This window comes from Carcharhinus amblyrhynchos, chromosome 1 (genome assembly GCF_965287045.1).
Source record: "Carcharhinus amblyrhynchos chromosome 1, sCarAmb.v2.hapA, whole genome shotgun sequence".
NCBI lineage: Eukaryota > Metazoa > Chordata > Chondrichthyes > Carcharhiniformes > Carcharhinidae > Carcharhinus > Carcharhinus amblyrhynchos.
In genome coordinates, this window is record NC_137324.1 from 78,352,895 (window position 1) to 78,376,083 (window position 23,189).

At 41.5% G+C, this 23,189-nt stretch overlaps 2 protein-coding genes across 2 annotated transcripts in view; both read right to left on the minus strand.

Annotated features, from left to right (window-relative positions):
* The window catches only part of tmem165 (transmembrane protein 165), a 42,035-nt gene extending 35,879 nt beyond the window's left edge, over window positions 1-6,156 (minus strand). The window contains exon 1 of the mRNA XM_080187446.1: window positions 5,945-6,156. Within this exon, the coding sequence (XP_080043572.1) occupies window positions 5,945-6,079 (135 nt within the window). The 5' untranslated portion in view covers window positions 6,080-6,156. The remainder of the gene's footprint in view (window positions 1-5,944) is intronic.
* A 4,086-nt stretch (window positions 6,157-10,242) lies between these two features.
* On the minus strand, window positions 10,243-22,403 carry srd5a3 (steroid 5 alpha-reductase 3). Its single transcript, XM_080187434.1, has 5 exons — window positions 22,179-22,403; window positions 17,811-17,962; window positions 16,571-16,762; window positions 13,039-13,170; window positions 10,243-11,116 (listed from the first exon to the last, which is right to left on the minus strand). Exons 1-5 carry the CDS (start codon window positions 22,382-22,384, stop codon window positions 10,857-10,859), a joined length of 942 nt encoding a protein of 313 aa, XP_080043560.1. The 5' UTR covers window positions 22,385-22,403; the 3' UTR covers window positions 10,243-10,856.
* Between the last annotated feature and the right edge of the window lie 786 nt (window positions 22,404-23,189).

Consider the following 23,189-nt stretch of genomic DNA (forward strand, 5'->3'; position numbering starts at 1 on the left):
TCTGTAACACGTGTTGGATTTCCAAAAGTTATTTGATAAGGTGCTATATAAAGTGCCTGGGTAAGATGCTGCATCAGACAGTCAGTGCAGACATGATGGGTCAAATGGCCTTTTTCTGCACTAAGGATTCTATGATGTATCAGCATAGATAAAGGACTAGCTAACAGGACAAGAGTCAGGGTAAATGGGTTATTTTCAAGATGGCAAACTATAACTAGTGGAGGGGACAGGGATCAGGGCTGGTGTCTTAGCCATTTACAATCTACATTAATGACTTGGATGAAGGGACTGACTGTAATGGTAACCAAATAATCCTGACAATATGAAAACAGATAAGAAGACAAGTTACGAGGATACAAACAGATATGGATAGGTTAAGTGAGTGGCCAAAAATTTGGTAGATAGAATAAGATGTTGGAATGTGTGAGGTTGTCCACTTTGGCATGAAAAATAGTAAAAAGAATACTAACTAAATAAAGAGAAACTGCAGAATTCTGCAGTACAGAGAGATCTAGGCCATCTTGTACATTAATCACAAAAGGTCAGTGTGCAAGTAATGGGGAAGGCAAAACAGAATGTTGGCCTGTATTGCCAAGGTCATGGAACCTAAAAGTAGGGAAGTCTTGCTACAACTGTACAGGACACAGTTGAGCCAACACAGTATTGTGTACAGTTTTGGTCATGATAACTGTATTAGAAGCAATTCAGGAATGGTTCACTAGATTGATTTCTGGAGTGAGGGAGCTGTCTTATTTGGAAAGATTGAGCAGGTTGGACCTATTCTCCTTTGGGTTTAGAATGAGGAATTAACTTATTGAAATAGAAGACTAAGGAGACTTGAGACAGTAGATGTTTTCCGTTATGGGGGAATCCAGAACCATGGCACACAATTTAAAAATAGAACTCTCCATTTAAAATGGTGACGAGGAATTTCTTCTGAGTGGTTAGTTTTTTTATCTTCCTACCGCCCGACCCCCCATAGAAGCGTTGCTAGCTAGGCCAGCAATTATGTCCACTACTAATTGCCCTCGGGGAGGTGATAGTGAGTTATCTTCTTGAACTGCTGCAATCCACACGTTGTGGAAACATTCTCAGTTCTATTAAGGAAGCTCCAGGATTTTAACCAGCGATAGTGTTTGGAATTCTCCAATAAGCAATGGAGGCTAGCTCACGGAATTTAATCAAGGCTACAGTTACAAAGGGAAGAATGTGGAGATATGGTTACTATCACAATAGCCACAATTGAATGAAGACTCATGGAGCTGAATGGCCTATTCCTGCTTTAATGTTTTTTGTGTGGCTCAATTCCTGATTTGCACCTCTTCACAAAGCTGAAGTCAGAAAATAATATCCACAACTACTTGGACTGATACAATCACAGCATTCAAGGAACTGACCACCACTAAGGATGGAGCAGTCTGTTTAATCAGTAAACCCCAAACTGACTCACTGCATACCCCCTGCTCCTTTCTCAACCACTGTGAACTTTACCATTTACTGAATAGACTCGAGCACCTCAATAAGCTTGCTCCCTCCTTGAAAACCTTGATTTCCATTTAAGAATAGAAATATCACAAAAACATTAGCATCTCCCATAAAGTCAGCCCTGATTTGTCAATATCCTTGAATTATCTACTTGTAAACATTAGAGGTGTATTTTTATCACAGGAGTGTAGCGATTCAAAAATTGTTTTTCACCCCATTCAACTAGTGATGAGACAAAAAATGGCAGCCTTTCCAATGCAATCAACATTGCAAGAACAGATTTTAGATAATTAGGGTGCAGTTTGTAACTTTTTGAGAACATAAAATAGTGGAGCAGTCTATAGATAGATAGACCAATAACTGGCAAGCAATATCCATCATCAACAAGAAATCCAATTACTTCACACCAAACTTCAACAGTTCCTCTTACCATTTACCTTTTAGAAGTCACTAACAATTAGAATGTTAACTGGGTAAATTTATCAACGTTAACTGGGTAAATTCTATCAACGTTAACAGCACATCATTCCATCAGTTTGTCTTTGAACAACAAGTCCTTTATCACACTGATAAGACTGCTTATTTTGTCCGTCCATATGTAGTTAACCTGTGAACCCTCAAACCATTGCAGTTGCAGTGGTAATGATGTACCTACAATACTTTCAAACAAGCAATTCCAGAATATTAACTCAGTAAAGATGAAGGAGAGTTGATTAAATGACAATGTTGATGAAATAGACCTGTACCACACTGTTTCTCTCTGTAGAATTGCTAACTGTTTTAAGAATTTCTAGATTCATTTTTCAGATTTCCAATATCCACAATATTTTGTTTTGTAGTTTCTCAGGAACCAAGCCATCTTTTCACCCTCAGGCAATTTTACTAAAACAGTTAAACAGGATCTAGATAGGCTGGGCGAATGGGCCAGGAAATGGCAAATGGAATTTAATGTTGGCAAGTGTGAGGTGGTCCACTTTGGTAGGAAGAATGGTAGGAAGGACTATTACTTACGTGGCGAAAAACTGCAGCAGGCGACGGTGCAGAGGGACCTCGGGGTCCTTGTGCATGAGTCACAAAAACCCAGCTTGCAGGTGCAGCAGGTGGTCAGGAAGGCGAATGGGATGCTGGCCTTCATAGCGAGGGGGATTGAATATAAAAGTAGGGAGGTCTTGCTGCAGCTGTATAGGGCATTGGTGAGGCCGCAGCTGGAGTACTGTGTGCAGTTTTGGGCGCCGCACCTGCGCAAGGATATTTTGGCCCTGGAGGGAGTGCAGAGGAGGTTTACTAGGCTGATACCGGAGTTGAGGGGATTGAGCTATGAGGAGAGGCTGAATAAACTAGGCTTGTACTCGTTAGAGTTTAGAAGAATGAGGGGAGATCTCATTGAGACGTATAAGATGATGAATGGGATGGATAGGATAGAGGTGGAGAGACTCTTCCCGCTCAAAAAAGACAGTAGGACTAGGGGGCACAGCCTCAAGATAAAGGGGAGGCGGTTTAGAACGGAGTTGAGGAGGAACTTCTTCACTCAAAGGGTGGTGAATCTCTGGAATTCTCTGCCCGTTGAAGTGGTGGAGGCTGCCTCGCTAAATATTTTTAAGAAGCGGGTTGATGGGTTCTTGATAAGAGAGGGGATTAAGGGTTATGGGGAGAGGGCGGGAAAGTGGAACTGAGCCACAACAGATCAGCCATGATCTTATTGAATGGCGGGGCAGGCTCGAAGGGCTAGATGGCCTACTCCTGCTCCTATTTCTTATGTTCTTATGTTCTTAAACTATTCATGCTGCTTGCAGGACACCACAGTGGTTAGCACTGCTGCCTTATAGCACCACGGACCCAGGTTTGATTCTGGCTTTGGGGGTCTGTGTGCAGTTTGCACGTTCCCCTTGTGGTCTGCATGGATTTCCTCCTGATGCTCTGATTTCTGCCACAGTCCAAAGACGTACAGAATAGGTGGATTGGCCACAGTAAATTCCTCTTTAGTGCCCCAAAGTTGTAGGTTAGGTGGATTAGCCACGGTAAATGCAAGGAGTTGTGGGGATAGGACAGGGAATGGGCCTGGATAAGATGCTCTTTCAGAGAGTTGGTGCAGACTTAATGGGCCAAATGATGTCCTTTTGCGCTGTAGGAATTCTATTTGTTGCATTTAAAAATCCGTAATCTTGTTAAAACTCTGTTTTACTATGGGGAGAGAGAAGAGATTCCTTTTTACAGATGATCTTGCAACATTATCGCAAACTTAACAATGCCCTATAACAAGTCTCTTCCAGAGTGTTGCACAACAAGCCATACTACCGCAAAACCAAGGGACTGCCTGCCTGTACAATATTAAACATATTTTATTGACTTTGTCTCCAGGTGACTCAAACTTGTAATAATTACACAAGTTAATTGTCTACTGATTAGTACCTTACCATATTTTGAGAGCACTTCCAAATTTCTTATTCACCAAACAGTAAAAAAGATGTTTCCATATCCTTGTTAGTAACACTATTAGGAAACTCAAGGTCACTCTAGCTGAGATGCATATCTACAGCTCTGTTGGCAAGTTCGCTTTTTAAAAAAATCTAAATAGATAAAACTGTCCATTATCCGGCCACCTGCATATTGTCACAGCTATTCGGCCTTGGTTTGTTTCTATCCAGGAAACTAATTATCTTTCACTTACAACCAAATACAACAGGGAGATAACACCAGCAATGTATTTGTTCATTGCAGTTTATACACCAATCTTTTTCTAAGAAGTTCATACTAGTACAATGGCTTTGTTTCATATCTAAAAAGGTAGTACAAACTACGAACACACGAACTAGTAGGCCACTGAGCTCTTCTAGCCTGCTCACCATCTAATAGGATCATGGCCGATCTGACAGTAACCTCCCACCTATGCCAGTAACCTTTCATTTATCCCCTTGTTTATTATGAATCTATCTACCTCTGCCTTCAAAACATTCAAAAATTTTGCTTCCAATTCTTTTGAGGAATGGAGTGCCAAAGACTCACTACCCTCAGGAAAAATCTTCTCATTTATCTTAACTTGCTGGTCCTTTACCTTTAAACAATGATCAGGTTCTCCCACAAAAGGAAACATCCTTTTCACATCCACCATGTCAAGACCCACCCCTCAGGATCTTATATGTTTCAATCAAGTCAGCTCTTACTATTCTAAACCGTAGCAGATACAAGCCTAGCCTATCTAATCTTTGCTTATATGATAACCTGCCCATTCCTCGCACTTAAGCCTTCTGAACTAATGCATTTGCAATCTTTCATAAATAAAAAGACCAATACTGTACACTGTATCCCATAGTGGTCTCACCAATGCCTTGTCCAACTGAAACACGCCTTCCTAGTTGTATATTCAATTATCTTCGCAATAAACTTCTATTAATTTTCCAAAGACTGTACCTGCATACCAGCCTTTTGCGATTCATTCCAATTTCAAGTCACCATCATAGAATTCCCACAGCGCAGGAGGCAGCCACTTGGCCTATTGAGTCTACAAATGACAACAATCGCACCCCAGCCCTATCCCCACAGCCCCACACATTTATCCTGGTAATCCCGCTAACCTACACATCCCCGGACACTAAGGGATGATTTAACATGATCAACCTAACCCACACATCTTTGGACTGAGGAAACCGGAGCACCTGGAAGAAACCCACGCAGGCACGGGGACCATGTCTTATTTGTAAGAATATCAGTTATCTTTTGTAAAGGTGAGCAATATTGGGTGCACTGTTTCACATCCAAGTGCTTCATAAAGAATTAATTCTGAATTGTGGTCACACAAAGTGCAGATGGGAGAAAGTTTGCCTGGGCAAGGATTGTCAGACAAATGGACGAAAAGTGAATTTGGATCAACGAACATTACATAGAAGATTATTTAAATGGTATAAACACCGATAACCAGGCTAGTTTGACTTTTCTTCTGAAATGTTTGACTATAATAATGAACATTCACAAGACTGAAGGTCATATTCGTGCTAGTTCTGTGTATGAGCAACTCAAACTCTCTCTCCCCCCAATCCCTCTGATTGCCGGCTCTTTTGCCAGTGGGTACATTTTCGCTCTACATTTAGCTTGGATATTTGCCAAGTTAATTATCACCCAGCTTCTTGATTGAACAGCATCCCCACAGCCTTTTAAAACATGAACTTAGTGAACTCCATTTCGCCCTACACGCTTCGTGGTAAAATATTTTTTTCAGTCTCTTTCTGGACGGACACGGAGCGGTTTAACTCGGTGATATTTGGGCTTTTATTCACCCGGATTGTTGGGTTGAAAGCCTCTGGCTGTGGAGAAGCCGGGCGGCACCGACCCCCCCATTCCCAGTTACTGAGGGCCCGGGGAAGCCAGGCCCTGCCCTCGGTCCATCACCGGCCTCTCAATGGAGGAGCGCGGCGGCTGGATCTCTCTCCCTGTCCCCGAGGCCCTGCATCCTCCCCGGCCTCACCTGCTGCCCGCTCTCCGCTTTGGCCGCCTTCTCCTCTTCTTGCGCTCCGGCTGCCGTCGCCGTCATGTAGCAGAGACTCAGCCAGAAAACCGCGGTGACAGCGGCCGCCACCGCCGCCCGGCACCGTGCGGACATGGCGGAGCGGGAGGCCCGGGCCACGATCCCCTCAGCGGAGCGCTCAGTGAGCGGGGGCGGGGGGGGGGGCACGATCGCCTCGGCGGGGCGCCCACAGAGCGGGTTGGTGGCACGACCCCCTCGGCGGAGCGCTCACTGAGTGGGAGCGGGGGTGGGGGGGGGGGCACGACCCTTCGGCGGAACGCTCACTGAGCGGGGGCGGGGCGACACGATCCCCTCGGCAGGGCGCTCACAGAGGAGGTAGGGGGCACGATCCCCTGGGCGAGGTGCTCACAGATCTGGGGCAGCCACGGCGGAACTGGCGAACTCTCACACAAACGACAGTCCCCTCCCCTCTGCCACATCCTGATTGATGACTGTCAGTTCCGCCTTACAGCTGATTGGATCATTCCACATCAGGTTTGGTTGCATGCTCCTTGTGACGTCCCAACCAGGCAGGAACCACAGGTCTGCCCATGCGCTGGTCGGCAGGCAAGCTGGCATTAGAGCCTCAGATCAAGGCAACATACTGCATGTGCTGGAATCTGACACAAAAACAGTGCTGGAAAATCTTAGCAGTTCTGACAGCATCTATGGAGAGGCGTTAAAACCAATGTTCCGACCCAAAAGGGTCATCTATACTATGTCCACACATTTTCCACCATTATGCCGTACAAATTCCAGGCACTGACTACTTCCAAGTTGTCTGTGTCTCTATGTGCAATTTTCTTGGAGATCCTCTCCACTTGGATCCAGCTGTTTCTGCAAACTGTCGGATCTAAGTGCAGAGGATCTCCAAGAAGATTGCACATATTGACACTGTACTTCCAACAAGGCAGGATAACTTAACTATTGTTAAATTCCCTTATCAATACCCTATGTTACCGTTGAGCCAAAACTAAACTGGACCAACCACAAAAATACTGTGGCTACAAGAGCAGATCAGAGATCAGGAAATCACCAGCAAGTAACTCACCATGTAAATCTCCAAAGCTTATCCATTTGACAGCCAACCTTCCGACCTGTTCGGCAGCAGGGGAGAACAGACCATGCATGTGCAGTATGGTGTCTATATAGCTCTTGGGGCTAAAGTGATCACAGGATATGGAAAGAAGGGGGGAATATCAAGATATTAAATTCAATAATCAGCCATGATCAAAATGAATAGCAGAGTAGGCTCGAATGGCCTACTTCGCTTCTAGTTTATATGCGCAGAACATTAAGTAATCTGTGCCTACATACAGCAAGACCTAGATAATGTTCAGGCTTGGTCTGATAAGTGGCAAATAATGCCTATGCCAGGCACTGGCCACTTCCAACAAGGCAGGATATAACCATCTCGCCTTGACATTTCATAGCCTAACCATTGTTGAATTCTGTTATCAATACCCTATAAGTCACCATTGAGCCAAAACTAAACTAGATCAGCCACAAAAATACTGTGAATACAAGAGCAGGTCAGAGATTGGGAAATCACCAGAAAGTAACTCACCTTGTAAATCTCCAAAGCTTATCCACCATCTACAAGTTGTGAGGGGATACATTTCACTTGACTGGATGAGTGCAGCTCCAACAACTCACAAGAAGCTCAATACCATTCAGCATGAACCAGCCTACTTAATCAGCTCCTCTTAAAAACATTCACTCCCACAACTATCAGCTCAAGGTGCAATGTCTACATAACACCCTGCAGCAATTCACCAAGGCTGCTTTGGTAGCAGCTGCCAAACCTGCAACCTTTATGACTTAGAAAAACATGGACAGCAGATGCATGGGAATACATGTAAGTGACACCTGACAGCAATATATTGCTGTTCCTAGTTTAAATACTGGAACTCATTCAAGAAAATAAGAATTAGGAGTAGGCCATTCAGCCCATTGAACTTGTTCTACCATTCCATAAGAGCATGTCTGCCCCCATGATTCTTGTATCCCTTGTCAATCTAACCCAGCATCTTTGCTTCTTGCAAAGGGAATTCCAGACTGATGATCCTCAAAGAAAAAAAGATTTTCCTCGTCTCAGTCGTAAATGAGAGACTAATTTTTAAACTTTATCTCCTAGTTCAAGACTCCTTTCCAAGCAGAAATATCCTCTTAGCATCCACTCCCTAACAACAGTGAGTATACCCTTATACCACATGGAATGCAGCAGTTCAAGACAACTTCACCAACACCTAGCCAAGAGTAATTTGGGTTGGGCAATAAATGTTAGGTTTACCAGTGACATCCATGTCCCATGAACAAATAAATAATCTTTGATCTTCCTTCGCAAATTACTTTTAATGTGTTGTTGACTCAGATTCATATTGGCATTTTAAATATTTCAGCCTGCAAATCTATTGTTTTTCCATGTCATTTTCACTCTCCATCTCCTAAATCCTCTGTCCTTGTGAACAACCATGCCACCTTTTATTTATTTTTTAAACAAATGGTTCCATCTACCAGTTGGGAGTGTAATGGAATGTCCTTCACTTTCCTGGATGAGTGCAGCTCCAACAAGTAGCCCCAGTGAGCTGAACATTAGAAGAACATTGGAGGAGGATGGAGTAAGTTAAAGGCTGCAGAGAAAATTAGAAGTACTTGAGACCAGGATCTTCCAGTCTCACCAAAAATCATCAGAATTTTGGCTGGCCCACCACATTTCTCATGGGAGGTCACACCAAGATGGCGCCAGAAAATCCTGGCTTGAGTCAGACAAAATTATTTTGATGTTGAATAGGGACAGTTTGGTGCTCTATTGGAGAGGTTCGACATGAGTTGCACGAAAGATTATATAGATTTGGCAGCTGACATGTTCATAACCTTTGGAGAGCAAAGGAAGGTTGGAGATGGAGCAGAGGGATCAAGTGTTCTGAAAAGGTAGTTGATGCCAAAATTTTAAAAAGACGCATTATTGGAGGAGAGGGATCTGTTTATATTCTAAACTAGTACAGGAGCCAAGAAGTGAAGTTAGGTGGTGATCAGTTTGGCATGAATAGGATCAAGAAAACAAGAGTCAGCACACTTGTTTTTGTTAGTTTTACTTAATTGCTGCAAATGACACTTAGTACCAAATTGGCATCACTGACCATTATCTGATTTTGAGCTATAGCATAATATATTGTACAAAACTTTCTATAAACAGAACAAAGTCACCCATGGTCTACATTCATTTTGTTCCCCAACACCATTCAAGTCTGATGAGTAACCATTTGTTTTCAATGCACATTTGAGATAAGTTAAATATATGTCTTTATAGATGACATTCATAAAATCTTTATAGTGCAAGTGGCCATTTGGCCCATCAGTCTGCACACATTCTCTGAAAGAACATTCTACTTTGTTTTACTGTCCTGCCTTATCTCTGTAACCTTGCATTCTTTTCAAATGATATTCACCACCCTTTGGAAGTACGGTCCAGATTCCAACCACCATCTCACATCGTTTTTACTCCTTGTGCCAATTAAGTTGAATCTGTGCTCCCTAGTTCCTGATGCTATCGAATGGGAGGTTTTTCACTATTTACTCTGTCCATACCCCTCAGGACATTGAATACCTCAATCAAGTCTCTTTTCAGCCTTCTTTTCTTCAAGGAAAACAGTCCCAACCTCTCCAATCTATCCTCATAGCTACTGTTGTTTATCTCTCTAATCATTCTTATGAGTCCCAAGATAATACTCAGTGACTTGGATTCTGTCTTTCCAAAAGATTTAATATTAAATTTGTCTGCATCAGAAACATGGTATACTTTCACAAATATACTCTTAATGCTACATACCTCCAGAGGTATGTAGCATTAAGTATTATTCTGATTACACCAGAACATTGCTTTTCACATCTTTCCTTTGCAGGAATAGGAGGGAAACTACTGATCAGTTTAGGTGAAGGAGGGGGTAGTGGAAAGAAAAACCACTGCAGGATCATTTTAGGGGCAGGAAAAATAGGCATGAACAAGGTAGGACAGCAGCAGTGATAGGAAAAGAGCACAACTCAGAGAAAGGAAACAAAATGCAGTGGCTGGGAATTACCAGGCATTATGGAGCTCAGAACAGCAGTGTAATAGAGCACATCGCCATGATTCCCTGTACCTTGTAAAGAGCTGGGAGTTCTCAATGAAGGACAAGTGTAATCACATTTGATTGCAAGGCAAAAAGTACAGAAAACAACACCAGAAGTGTGACACCTGCAAGAAATTTGCATTGTGAGAATTTTAATCTATTTATTTTCTAGCAACGCAGTTATTAATTTTCACAAACATTTCATCGTTAAGTCACCATCATGGTACAAAATACAAATACAAAAGCTATTTGGAACATTTGGACAATATACAGACAGAATGCATTGATAATTGTAAACATGATAAGTATTACAAAAGTACACAGGGTATAGAATTTCAGCAAAATGATGATCTGGAAGACAATACATATAAAGTACCTGAGAAGAAGGCATTTGCTAGACTGATTGTTCTCATTCCATATACCTGTTTGGTAACAGCATCATTGTTAAGAAGGGAAGAGAAGCTTCCAACAGTAAGGTGCAACTGAAAAAAATGATGCAATTAAAGACTCATTTAAAACTACTTCTTTTAAAGACTTGCCTTAGTACTACACTTCAGCTCTTCATATGTATTTATAAGGTGTTTACCTTAAGGTCCACAATTACACAAATTCAGGCATTAAAAAAATCAAATTCATCAATGCCAAAGTAAAGGATTAATTGTAAGAAATAACATACAAGTTGGCTTTTGTGAATTTTATAGCATCAAATACAACGCAGTAACAGGAGATGCATTATGATACAAGGTATAATGAAAATAGTATTAAAATATAAAAGGTATGAATGCTTTCCGTTTTTTTGGGTATGTGTCAAACTTTTTCACATAGAATTCATGACATAGCATGGCCATCATTGCATGACTGAATAACACATACAACACAACAAACCACCAAGTAAGGTGTCGTCCTTCAAAGGTCACACTTATAGCAAGGTAGATCAGCAGTTCAGCCAAGTAATGTGGGCAGGAAACTATTTCAAACCAGTCACCATAGGGAATGCTATGCTTGAAGTTAATCACTTCACCTGTAGATTAACAACAGAAACAGTTCATTATGTGGGTGAAGTACATCAAGCAAATCCCACTTACAGCTCATGATTTAGCATATAAGTTTCAATTTTAAAAATATTCCAAAAACCAAGATAATTCCTTCACAACTTTACTGTCATCAAAAGGGGAATTAAAAGGAACATACACTGAGACAAGTTGCTTTTTGGAAAGGAAAATCTCTACCAAATATCATCTGACAGAGACTCTGAGTGAAAAATTTAACAGTTGAATTTTTGATTGTCTGAATACAGAATATATGCTACAGTATTTGGGAAAAGCAGAGGTTATTTTATTCAGAAACCTCGATGTCTACATTCTACAAAAGTAAATTTGTGTATTTCTACTGACTATCTACATCTGTACAGTTAAAACTAATGAAAATGCATCTTGTAAGCATCAAATAAATGCAAATCTCAATGACCTAATTTAATTCTCTCATTCCCGTACAGAAGTTACTTTCTCCAAATTTCCTCCTGTGACTACATAGTTTCCATAACTGGACAGCAAGTCTGCTCGTACTTCAACCCTCCATACCACGTAGTAAAATGTGGCTTTTCATTTGTGGTTTCCAGATCATCGAATTTCTTATTGTGTCCATACCATTAGGACCAAGTAAGGTTGGATATTTTTACATTGATAAGAGGGACAATCAAAAATAACAGATCTTTTTATTATTCATTTATGGTATGTAGATGTTGCTGGCTCGGCCAGCATTTATTTCCCATCCCTAATTGCCCTCAAGAAGATAGCAGTGAGCTGCCTTCTTGAACTGCTGCAGTCCATGTGGTGCTGGTACGTCCACAGTGTTGTTAGGGATGGAGTTCCAGGATTGTGACCCAGCTAGAATGAAGGAACGGTGATATACTTTCACAGTGATATATTTCCAAATTAGGATTGTGTGGCCTGGAAGGGAACTTCCAAGTGGTGGTGTTATCATGCATCTGTCACCCTTGTCCTTCTAGATAGTACAGTTATGGGTTTGGAAGGTGCTGACTAAGGCATGTTAGTGCATCTTGTAGATGGTATACATTGCTGTCACTGTGTATTGGAGGTGAAATGAGTGAATGCTTGTGGCTATGGTGCCAATCAAGCATGCCACATTGTCTTAGATAGTGCTGAGATTCTTGAATGTTGTTGGAGTTGCACTCATCCAGGCAGTGGAGAATATATATTCCTGATTTGTACTTTGTAGATGGTCGACAGACTTTGGAAAGTTGGGGCGAGCGTTACTTGCCATAAGATTCCTAGCTTTCGATATGCTCGTGTAGCTACAGTATTCATATAGTCCAGTTCAGTTTCTGGTCAATGATAATGTCCAGGATGTTGATAGTGAGGGAATTAAGTGTTGGTAATGCCACTGAATGTCAAGACACAATTGTTAGAATCTTTCTTGTTGGAGATGGTCTTTGCCTGGTACATGTAGCGTGTCAGCCCAACCCTGGATATTCTCCAGGTCTTGATGCATTTGGGCAGAAACTGTTTCAGTATCTAAGGAGTTGTGAATGGTGCTGAGTATCATGCAAATCATTATACCATGAGTCGGTTCAATTGAAGGGATGAAATTTGGAAGAAAAAGTAGCTTCTGGCCGATAACTAAAATTGAGCTGTCTCTTCACCTTTTGTTTTGTCAGATCAAATTGATCATGAGTACAAGAATTACTGCATTACATAGCACGTTACATTTTACAAAATGCTTGTCAACTTAAATGGTATTCTGCACGTTATAGTATTGAACTGAAATTTGAAGACAATTTTATAATTATTAAATAACAGGCATTTTGTAGGGCAATCATTACTAAATTTACAGAGTGTAAAACATCTTTGCTTGCAATGTTATGGATAATCAGGAAGGTCAGTTTCATTTCTCGTTTACAAAACTATTGCATAATGATCTTACCCAATTTGTTCTTCCTTAGACTGGCCAATATCACATGACTCTTATGGTGATGAACTGTTGCCCAGAAAAATAGCATTATTCCAGCTGCATGGTACCATTTCCCTTGTGCAAACAGGTCTCGAACAGTATACACTAACAAGGATAAAGAATGATTAAATAACAAATCACATGTAAACATTGTACTTTAGGCTGCACCTATACTGCAGCAACGAAATTCAGATTCATGGTATAATTGGACACAAAGTGTCGATATAACTAGTGCAAACTCAAATGCCACAGAAAATGATTTCCTGAAAGGGTTCACACACATCTTAGACCTTGGTCTGCCCAAGAATCAGATCAAGTCACGGTGCACTTGATGTCCAACCAAAATTAAAATAGCAGCATAACTTCATCCTTAAAGAACAATGCACTTCACATCCTGATTTGCATCTTTAACTAAGCACAAAGGTACAAAGATAAACAGAATAATACCACAATGACTGTGATTTTTTTCTATTCATTTACAAGATTATGGGCATCGCAGACTAGGCCGGCATTTATTGGCCATCCCTAATTGCCCTTTCAGTCCCACTCTCCTGCAAAACATTCCCTGTAAAGTATTTGTCCAACTCCCTTTTGAAAGCTTACTGAATTTAGTTCCACCATCCTAGTAGGCAGTGCATTCAGAATCAAATTAAGAATTCTGATCTTATCTCTGGTTCTTTTGCCAATTATCTTAAATCTGTGACCTCTTACCAACCTTCTGCCACTTCAAACAGTTCATAATTTTGAACATCTTTATTACATCTGCCCCTAACATTCCCTCTATTTCTCTAGTCTAAATCTCTCCTTCATTCTCTTGAAGACCTTGACATCCTTCCTAAAATGTAGTACCTGGAATCAAACATATTACTTGATTGGCAACTAACCTTCTAAAATTTTGCATAACACATTGGTTTTTGTGGTCCACACCTAAGATCCTATAAGCTTTTAACAACCATCTCAACTTGGCTTCCCACCTTCAAATATTTATTAATGCGCTGACCAGGTACATCTCACTACACACCTTTTAAATTGTTTTGTTTACATTACCACTCCACATTCTTCCTATCTAAATACATTACTCTACACTTCTCTGCACTAAATTGCATGCTTTCTTCGATAGTGCATCCAAGTCCTCCTGGTGTGTTACTATCCACCTCACAATTTAATGCATTTCTTAGTTTCATGTTATCTGCAAACTTTGAAATTACGTGCCATATATGTGTCAAATCTGGTTCATACATCAAAAAGGACAGTGATCCGAATAAAATCCTGGAGAACACCTCTGTATACTTCTCTCCCATCTGAAAAACAAAAGGTTAGTCATGGCACAAATCAATTTCTGTCCCAGGTAGCTTAGATCCACAACAGTTCGCCTATCGCCACAACAGATCCACAGCAGATGTCATCTCCCTGACACTACCCTCAATCCTGGAGTACCAAGATACCAAGGACATCTATGTCAGATTCCTATTCAGATTACAGCTCAGTCTTTAACACCATTATTCCTATGAGACTCATCTCCAAACTTCATGGCTTGGGACTCAGCTCCTCCCTCTACAACTGGATCAGAGACTCCCTAACCCACAAACAGCAGTTAGTAAGGATAGGCAACAACACCTCCTCCACGATCACCCTCAACAACGGCACTCCAAAAGGCTGTGTCCTTGGCCCCTTACTATGCTCTGTATACACTGTATAGCCAAATTCCCCTCGAACTCAATTTCAAATTTGCTGATGACGCCACCATAGTGGTTCGGATCTCAAACAATGACGAGACACAGTACAGGAAGTGAACTGATGCAATGACAATAATCTCTCCCCCAATAGCAACAAAATGAAGGCGATAGTCATTGACTTCAGGAAGCATAGTGGAGGGCATGCCCGTCCACGTCAATGGGGATGAAGTAGAAATGGTCGAAAGCTTCAAGTTTTTAGGTGTCCAGACCAACAATAACCTGTCCTGGTCCCTCATGCAGACACTATAGTTAAGAAAGTCTATCAGTGCCTCTATTTTCTCAGAAAGCTAAGGAAATTTGGCACATTCGCTACAACCCTCACCAACCTCAACAGATGCACCATAGAAAGCATTCTTTCTGGTTGTATTACAGCTTGGTATGATTGCAAGAAACTACAAAGGGTTGTGAATGAAGCCCAGTCCATCACTCAAATCAGCCTCCCATGCACTGACACTGTCAACACTTCCCACTGCCTCAGAAAAACAGCCAGCATAATCAAGAACCCCTTGCACCCTGGATTTACTCTCTTCCACATTCTTCTGTTGGGAAAAGGTTACAAAAGTCTGAGATCACATACCAACCATCTCAAAAACAGCTTTTTCTCTGCTGCTATCAGACGTTTGAATAAACCTACCTTGTATTAAGTTGATCTTTCTCTACAACCTAGCCATGACTGTAACGCATGACACATAACATATTTTTGACATGATAAGGATGAGAATAGAGAGATATGGTCACTGGAAGGATCGGGGATTTTCGTTCTGTTGGGCATCACAGTCAGTGCAGGCTTGGAGGGCCAAAGGGCTTGTTCCTGTGGTGTAATTTTGTTCTATACTACATTCTGTACTCTCTCCTTTCCTTCCCAATGTACGGTATGCTTTGCCTATATGGCGTGCAAGGAATAATACTTTCCGCTATATACTAATACATGTGACAATAATAAATCAAATCAAAAAACAACTGTTCACCACTACTCTCTGCTTTTTGTCTTATAACTACTTTGTATCAATGCTGCCACTGCCTATTTAACCTCATGGGTTTCTACTTTGCTCACTAGTGTATGAAGTAGTACATTATCAAATGCCTTTTGGAAGTCCATATATGCAATATCAACAACAATTTATTATCCCTCTCCATTACCTCAAACAACTGAAGGGGATAAAAACTAATGGAATGATGTTGCTGTAACAGCAAGTAGTTCCTAGGTGTAGACTTCTTCCAGGTTAGCTCAGGATATGTAATTAAGTGGAAAATCCAAGAGAAGCTATAAATTGGGTTATTTAGTGGCACTATAGGAAACAATCGTCAACATGCAGCTGTGCCTAACAAGTTACCAGTTAGGTTTTTGTATCACCGCTATTCACAAAAATTCCTTAAGTTTATTATAAATGAAGAAGTTAATTGAGACACGAATTCAGATCTATGGTGAAAGTGGAGGCACTGAGTATTTTGTAGTGTTTGCCAAGGAAGAGGATTTTATCAAAACTAAGGTCAATAAGGGGATTGCCAGGGTACTGGATGACATAAAAATACATAAAGTGGCACGAGAGAGATTAGCAGTACTTAATAATTTGAAATTCAGGTACTGGGCACAACTGGGCGTTTTGCTGTTGACAAAATGTAGAAGCACAGTAAAAAAAAAGCAGAAAATAGTCATAGGCTTCAGGATGACATAAGCTAATAGAACGGGTGAGCATATGGCATACAGAATTCAATGCAAAAAAGCTGCAATCCACGCACATACTTCAGTTACGTATATAAAAACTTACCTTTGGTTGTAAGAATGGGTCCTTCACAGTGTACTGTTAAACCAACAAGCACATAATAAACTAAACCCCAGCAATACTGTACAGGGTGAATAACTCCATTTGAAAATACAGAGGTAAAGAGGCACTCTATAAGGCGTCGAATAGCCTGCACGCACAACATCGTTTGGACCAACAAAATGGACAGTTCATCGCCTGAGAAAGAAACATAGATGTACAGGTTAGGTGGATTGGCCATGTCAAATTGCCCCTTAGTGTCAGGAGACTAAGGTAAATGCATGGGGTTATGGGGATAGGTGGGATTGTGGTTGGTACAGACTTGATGGGCTGACTGGCCTCCTTCTACAATGTAAGATTCTATGAGGCAACTTTAAAAAATGCACATTTAAAATATACGTTTTTAATGTCCTTAATCTTGTTTACATTTGTCCAGGGTCAAAAGTAGCTCTCTTGTTTCAGAAAGTTAAAGACCCCACTTGAGGCTTGAGCAGAAATCTTAGTTTAGTGCTGAGAAATTTTTGTATTGTCAGCGGTGCCATGTGGAAAAGGCCATATCCATCATTTTTAGGTGGACATAAATGATTCCATGATACCAGTCAAAGATCAGGAGAGGGGAGCTCTCGCTGGATAAATTTACACCAGATCACAATCAAAATCACTCACACAGATCATCACAACAATTTTCTCATTACTGTTCTGCAACCTTACTGTTTACTATTTGGTAACAACATTTCTCTATATTACAACAGTAACAACATTTAAAAATACTTCACTGCTTGTGAAATACTTTGGAAGAGTATTGAGGTTGTGAAAGGCACGATAAATACAAGTTATTTCCTTGTTATTGTACATAATTTTGCATTGGAAATTGATTACAAGACTTAATGTTATCATTGTCCAAGAGTGGTGTCATGCTTGATTTATTCATTCCAATATAAATAAGTGAAAATGTTTGCTGAAAATGTAACTCTAGTGAAATTATGTTGCAGCATAAAGATAAACATTCTTAATGCATACTGGATAAATTACACTAATTTCTAACCAATTCCAATTATTAATTCTAATCTGCATTGACTCAGCAGATTTCCCCATCCTTCTGGTTTCCCACATGCAAGATTGGGAATCTTATTAGAAAATGCTTTAACTTATTCCTTACTAACCAGCATTGTCAATGCACTTTGCTTTCAAACTCTGCCTGATACTGTTTTATTTGTCCAATAACAAAAGGTGGTTTAATACTTGCCAGATTTTAAGTGCAATACATTTCCACACAGCAAGCTGAGCAGTCTTTGAAGCCAGATTGGGAACGGGTGGCCAAAAAAGAGTCTCTGACAAGTAATTCCAAGTAGAAAAGTGTTCCATATTACAGAAACTACATAGAAATGTGAAAACCATCTGTAGAAAATGTAGAACAAAGTGAATTATGACTAGATCCAAAAACAAAACATTATGACAAGTTTCTTTGCTCACATAACATATGTTAGGAGCAAGGATGGAATATTTTCTGCTTTTGGCTCGATCTCAGGAATGAACCCCCAAAGGTCATCCTACAGCATAGATTCAATGCAGAATTGTATAGTTTGCTCCAATCCTTCAAGTTAACCTGGACCGAAACCCACATTCATTCGTTAGTTTTTGTTTTCCAACTTCCACAGTCATTCTTACAGCTCTTCCTCAGTAAGACTGCCAATTTGGTGTCAAGTTGTGCCATGTTGTGATTCCTCATATGAGGTTAACACCCAGAAAATAGACTGAAACTACCTAATTTTAATATATTTTCTGCTCTGACAACAGGAATATTTTCTGTGTCATTAAGGCTCAAAGGGAAGCGATTCATTTTGAAATATAAAATGTATTATGATGCAATTTTCAATTTTTGAACATTATTCTCACATTGAGTACAACACAATATCTGAAGTGGAAAGGCAGCCTATTTATATTGCATAATTCTTCAGGATACATCCCTGTAAATACAGCCTGAAGGTACGAGTTGCGTGGAAACTTAATCATTTACACTGGAAGGTGAGATTCCTCCATACTAGATAAAATAAATCTGTTCACATTCATAACTTTAGTTTTCTGGTCTCTATTGTTCCCCTAAGGCCCAAGGAAGCCCGTAAATTGTTGATCTGGATAGGCACTAGATCCAATGGCAGCCAGAAACAATGGCTCTTGTGGAATCCACCATTTCACATGGACCTTGAAACCTCTCAAGTGAGTACTGCCATCTTGAGTTTATTGTTCTGCCATCAGAAGCATAATAAAGTGAATGGAATATAAAAGCACTTCTACTTCACCTTTTCTAAATCACATCTGTATGAATACTAGATGTTCCTGCTTCCTAAACAAGTTGTGCTGTTGACATTTGTGTATTATTCAATTCTGAATTACAGGCAATTTTACTTCTTTTTTATACTGGGAAATAAACGGGGTCCATCCTAGAATGTTTACAACTATCAGAGGAAAATGTCATCTCAGTCTGAGGTGGATTGAAACCCAGAGATGAAAAGAACAGCAGGCTAACCTGTTCAATTAACTAGTCATCAATATGTTAGTGTAACTGGTTCTTTTCTCAAAACCAGACTAATAATTGTGAAACTATTCATGTTATAAATATGTTATGTTTATAACATGTTTATATTCATGTTATGTCCTCTACAACACTGATTTTAATAGAATAAAAATCAAATAGGCTTACAGAAGGCAGATAATACCCTCTTGAGTACAGGTAACAAAGTTGAAAACCAATTTCTGTGTCTACAGTTTACTTTTTCAAAGTAAAAAAAAACCTGTAATTATCCAGTAAAGCAAGCATAATTCAGATTAAAATAGTACCAGCAAACAGATGATAAAATCTCAATAAAATGCCAAAATGGTCAGTGGTGTAACCATAATCATCTGATCAGACTCCCAGACTTGTAATTATCTGAGTTTTCTATATTCTTCCTGTTTATGAAATTCTAATTATATTTTTAGTTAGTCTGCATCTCTATCACTTATCATTAGAAAGTGTCCTGAGTAGATGTTTTAAAACCAATTAAAACCCATTTGCTTTCTCCTTACTTAGCCCAGACATTTATAAGAACATAAGAACATAAGAAATAGGAGCAGGAGTAGGCCATCTAGCCCTTCGAGCCTGCCCCGCCATTCAATAAGATCATGGCTGATCTGTCGTGGCTCAGTTCCACTTTCCCGCCCTCTCCCCATAACCCTTAATCCCCTCTCTTATCAAAAACCCATCAACCCGCTTCTTAAAAATATTTAGCGAGGCAGCCTCCACCACTTCAACAGGCAGAGAATTCCAGAGATTCACCACCCTTTGAGTGAAGAAGTTCCTCCTCAACTCCGTTCTAAACCGCCTCCCCTTTATCTTGAGGCTGTGCCCCCTAGTCCTACTGTCTTTTTTGAGCGGGAAGAGTCTCTCCACCTCTATCCTATCCATCCCATTCATCATCTTATACGTCTCAATGAGATCTCCCCTCATTCTTCTAAACTCTAGCGAGTACAAGCCTAGTTTATTCAGCCTCTCCTCATAGCTCAACCCCCTCAACTCCGGTATCAGCCTAGTAAACCTCCTCTGCACTCCCTCCAGGGCCAAAATATCCTTGCGCAGGTGCGGCGCCCAAAACTGCACACAGTACTCCAGCTGCGGCCTCACCAATGCCCTATACAGCTGCAGCAAGACCTCCCTACTTTTATATTCAATCCCCCTCGCTATGAAGGCCAGCATCCCATTCGCCTTCCTGACCACCTGCTGCACCTGCAAGCTGGGTTTTTGCGACTCATGCACAAGGACCCCGAGGTCCCTCTGCACCGTCGCCTGCTGCAGTTTTTCGCCACGTAAATAATAGTCCTTCCTACCATTCTTCCTACCAAAGTGGACCACCTCACACTTGCCAATATTAAATTCCATTTGCCATTTCCTGGCCCATTCGCCCAGCCTATCTAGATCCTTCTGCAGACTCTCCACACCCTCCGCACAATTTGCCTTTCCCCCAATCTTGGTGTCATCAGCAAATTTCGACACCCTGCACTCGGTTCCCTCCTCCAGATCATCTATATAAATGGTAAATAGCTGAGGCCCCAGCACCGACCCCTGGGGCACCCCACTAGTCACCAACCGCCAATCCGAATAGCACCCATTGACCCCCACTCTCTGCCTCCTATTTGCCAACCAATCCTCTATCCACGCTAACACCCTACCCCCAACTCCATGTCCCCTGACCTTCTGCAATAACCTCACCAGCGAACAACCTTCTGGTATTTTACCTAATCCATGATTTGCCAGTCTGAGTAGTAAATATTAGTGAAGTATTCAGTTAGACAAGACACAACCAATCCTGTCCTTGCTACTGTCAAACCACATGGATTACCAGCAGCTGTGCTACCAAGAACCTAAGATGCTATGAACAACCATAGTACCCTCCTTGAATATGATACCAAAAATGAGAGTTGCTATTACGTGAATCAAGGTCATGTAAAAACACTTGAATTTATATATCCCCATTCACAGCTTCATGTCAACATAAAGCACTTTACAGCCAATGAAATAATTTTTGGCGTGTCATTGTTGTCATGTAAAAACCATGGCAGCCAATTAGTGCACAGTAAAGTCCCACATATACTTTGTTAATTAAGCTGCCTTTCTTTAAAGCATTTTTAAAATTGACTTATGGAATGTGGGTGTAGCTGGCTAGGCCAGCATTTATTGCCCATCCCTAGTTGCCCTTGAGAAGGTGGCAATGAGTAGACTTCTTGAGCTGCTGCAATCCCTGAGGTAGAGGTGCACCCAGGGCGCTGCTGGGAAGGGAGTTCCAGGACTTTGACCCAGCGACAGTGGAAGAACAGCAACATATTTTCAAGTCAGGGTAGTAAGTGCCTTGGAGGGGAACCTCCAGGCGGCAGTGTTCAAAGATATCTGCTACCCTTGTCCTTTGAGATGGTAGTGGTCGTGGGTCTGGAAGGTGCTGCCTAAGGAACCTTGGTGAGCTCTACAGTGTAAGTGGTGGCAGGAGTTTGTGTTTGTGCAAGGGATGCCAATCATGCACTTTAGGTGAGAGGGGAAAGTTCAAAGGAGATGTGGGGGCAAGTTTTTTTTTTACACAGCAGGCTGTGGATGTCTGGAACACACTGCCAAGGGTGATGGTGTAGGCAGATACAATAGGGGCATTTAGGTAAGCCTAAGGGATAAAGGGTATGGACCAACGGCAAGCAAAAGGGATTAGTTTAATTTGGTGTGATGTTTAGCAAAACATCTTGCTGGGCGGAAGGGCCTGATCCAGTGCTATATTGTTCCATGTTCTAAGTGGGCTGCTTTGTCCCGCCTGGTGTCCAGCCCCCTTAGTGTTGTTGGGAGTGCCAGCAGGTCAGATGCAGTCTCTCATTAACCTGTGAAGTCAAATGTACCTCCGACAGCGCAGCACTCACTCCCTCAGTACCGCATTCAAATATCGGCCTGGAGGCGAGCACAAGCACAGCATTGCCTGAGTGTCTTCCTGGGCCAGAGACACAGGCTGAGCTTCTGATCACACCTCAGCCAATGTTTTTGTGTTGACTGGGCGCTAATGAAGAGTTTGAGCTTTTAACACTCGGTCCTCCGGCTGCCTTTTACCTTTTGGGCAGATCCAGGCCCCGCAGCCACGGCGGCCGCTCGAAGAAATACTGTTTGCTTTTACCGTAACGCATAAAATCCTGAAATAAAAGAGCGAAGATGCCTGAACCAGTCGATACATTGTGAAAAATCACAAAGATAAGAAACATCGCGGCGAAAACGAGCCAAACGGCACCAAGTAAACCGACATCAGAACAGTTAAACATCACATCGGCGGCGGAGACACCGAGCATGCGCAAATCTGGACCCAGCTCATCCCCTTACCATCACCATAATTACCCTAAACATCCCGCACTGTTACCGTCATCATCACCATAATTACCCGAAGCACCCCATACTATTCACCAACACCATCACCATAATCACCCTAAACATCCTACACTTCACCATCACCATAATCACCCTAAACATCCTGCACTTCACCATTACCATAATCACCCTAAACATCCCACACTTTCACCATCACCATAATCACCCTAAACATCCTGCACTTCACCATCACCATAATCACCCTAAACATCCCACACTGTCACCATCACCATAGTAAAAAGTCTGACAACGCCAGGTTTCAGTCCAACCGATTTATTTGATAGTAAATTCACTAGCTTTCGGGTTAGCCCCTTCATCAGGTGAATGGAGAGTTCTGGCCTCAGACAAAGCATATAAAGCACAGACAGTTTACAGATTACTGATGAGGATGCAAATCTTCACACCTAACCTGCTGTTCAAGTCTTAAAGTGGCTAACAATGTGTGTGGAAGGAGCACTGATCACAGGTTAAACAGATTTGTATTGTCTCCAGACAGTACAGTGAGTGAGGTTTTGCAAACCCAGGCAAGTCATGGGGGTTACAGATAGTGCGACACGAACCCAAGATCCCTGTTGAGACCGTCCTCATGTGTGCGGAACTTGGCTATCAGTCTCTGCTCAGCGACTCCGCGCTGTCGTGTGTCGTGAAGGCCGCCTTGGAGAATGCTTACCCGAAGGTCAGAGGCTGAATGCCCGTGACCAC

What these genes read in the sequence shown, in the direction of transcription:
- srd5a3 (XM_080187434.1), bottom strand. Translation starts at nt 22,384, where the DNA reads ATGTTTAACTGTTCTGATGTCGGTTTACTTGGTGCCGTTTGGCTCGTT. An exon ending in TGTATTGCACTTAAAATCTG is followed by an intron (nt 16,763 to 17,810) that starts GCAAGTATTAAA and finishes TTTCTTTCTCAG; the next exon opens with GCGATGAACTGTCCATTTTG. An exon ending in ACCCATTCTTACAACCAAAG is followed by an intron (nt 13,171 to 16,570) that starts GTAAGTTTTTAT and finishes TATCCTTGTTAG; the next exon opens with TGTATACTGTTCGAGACCTG.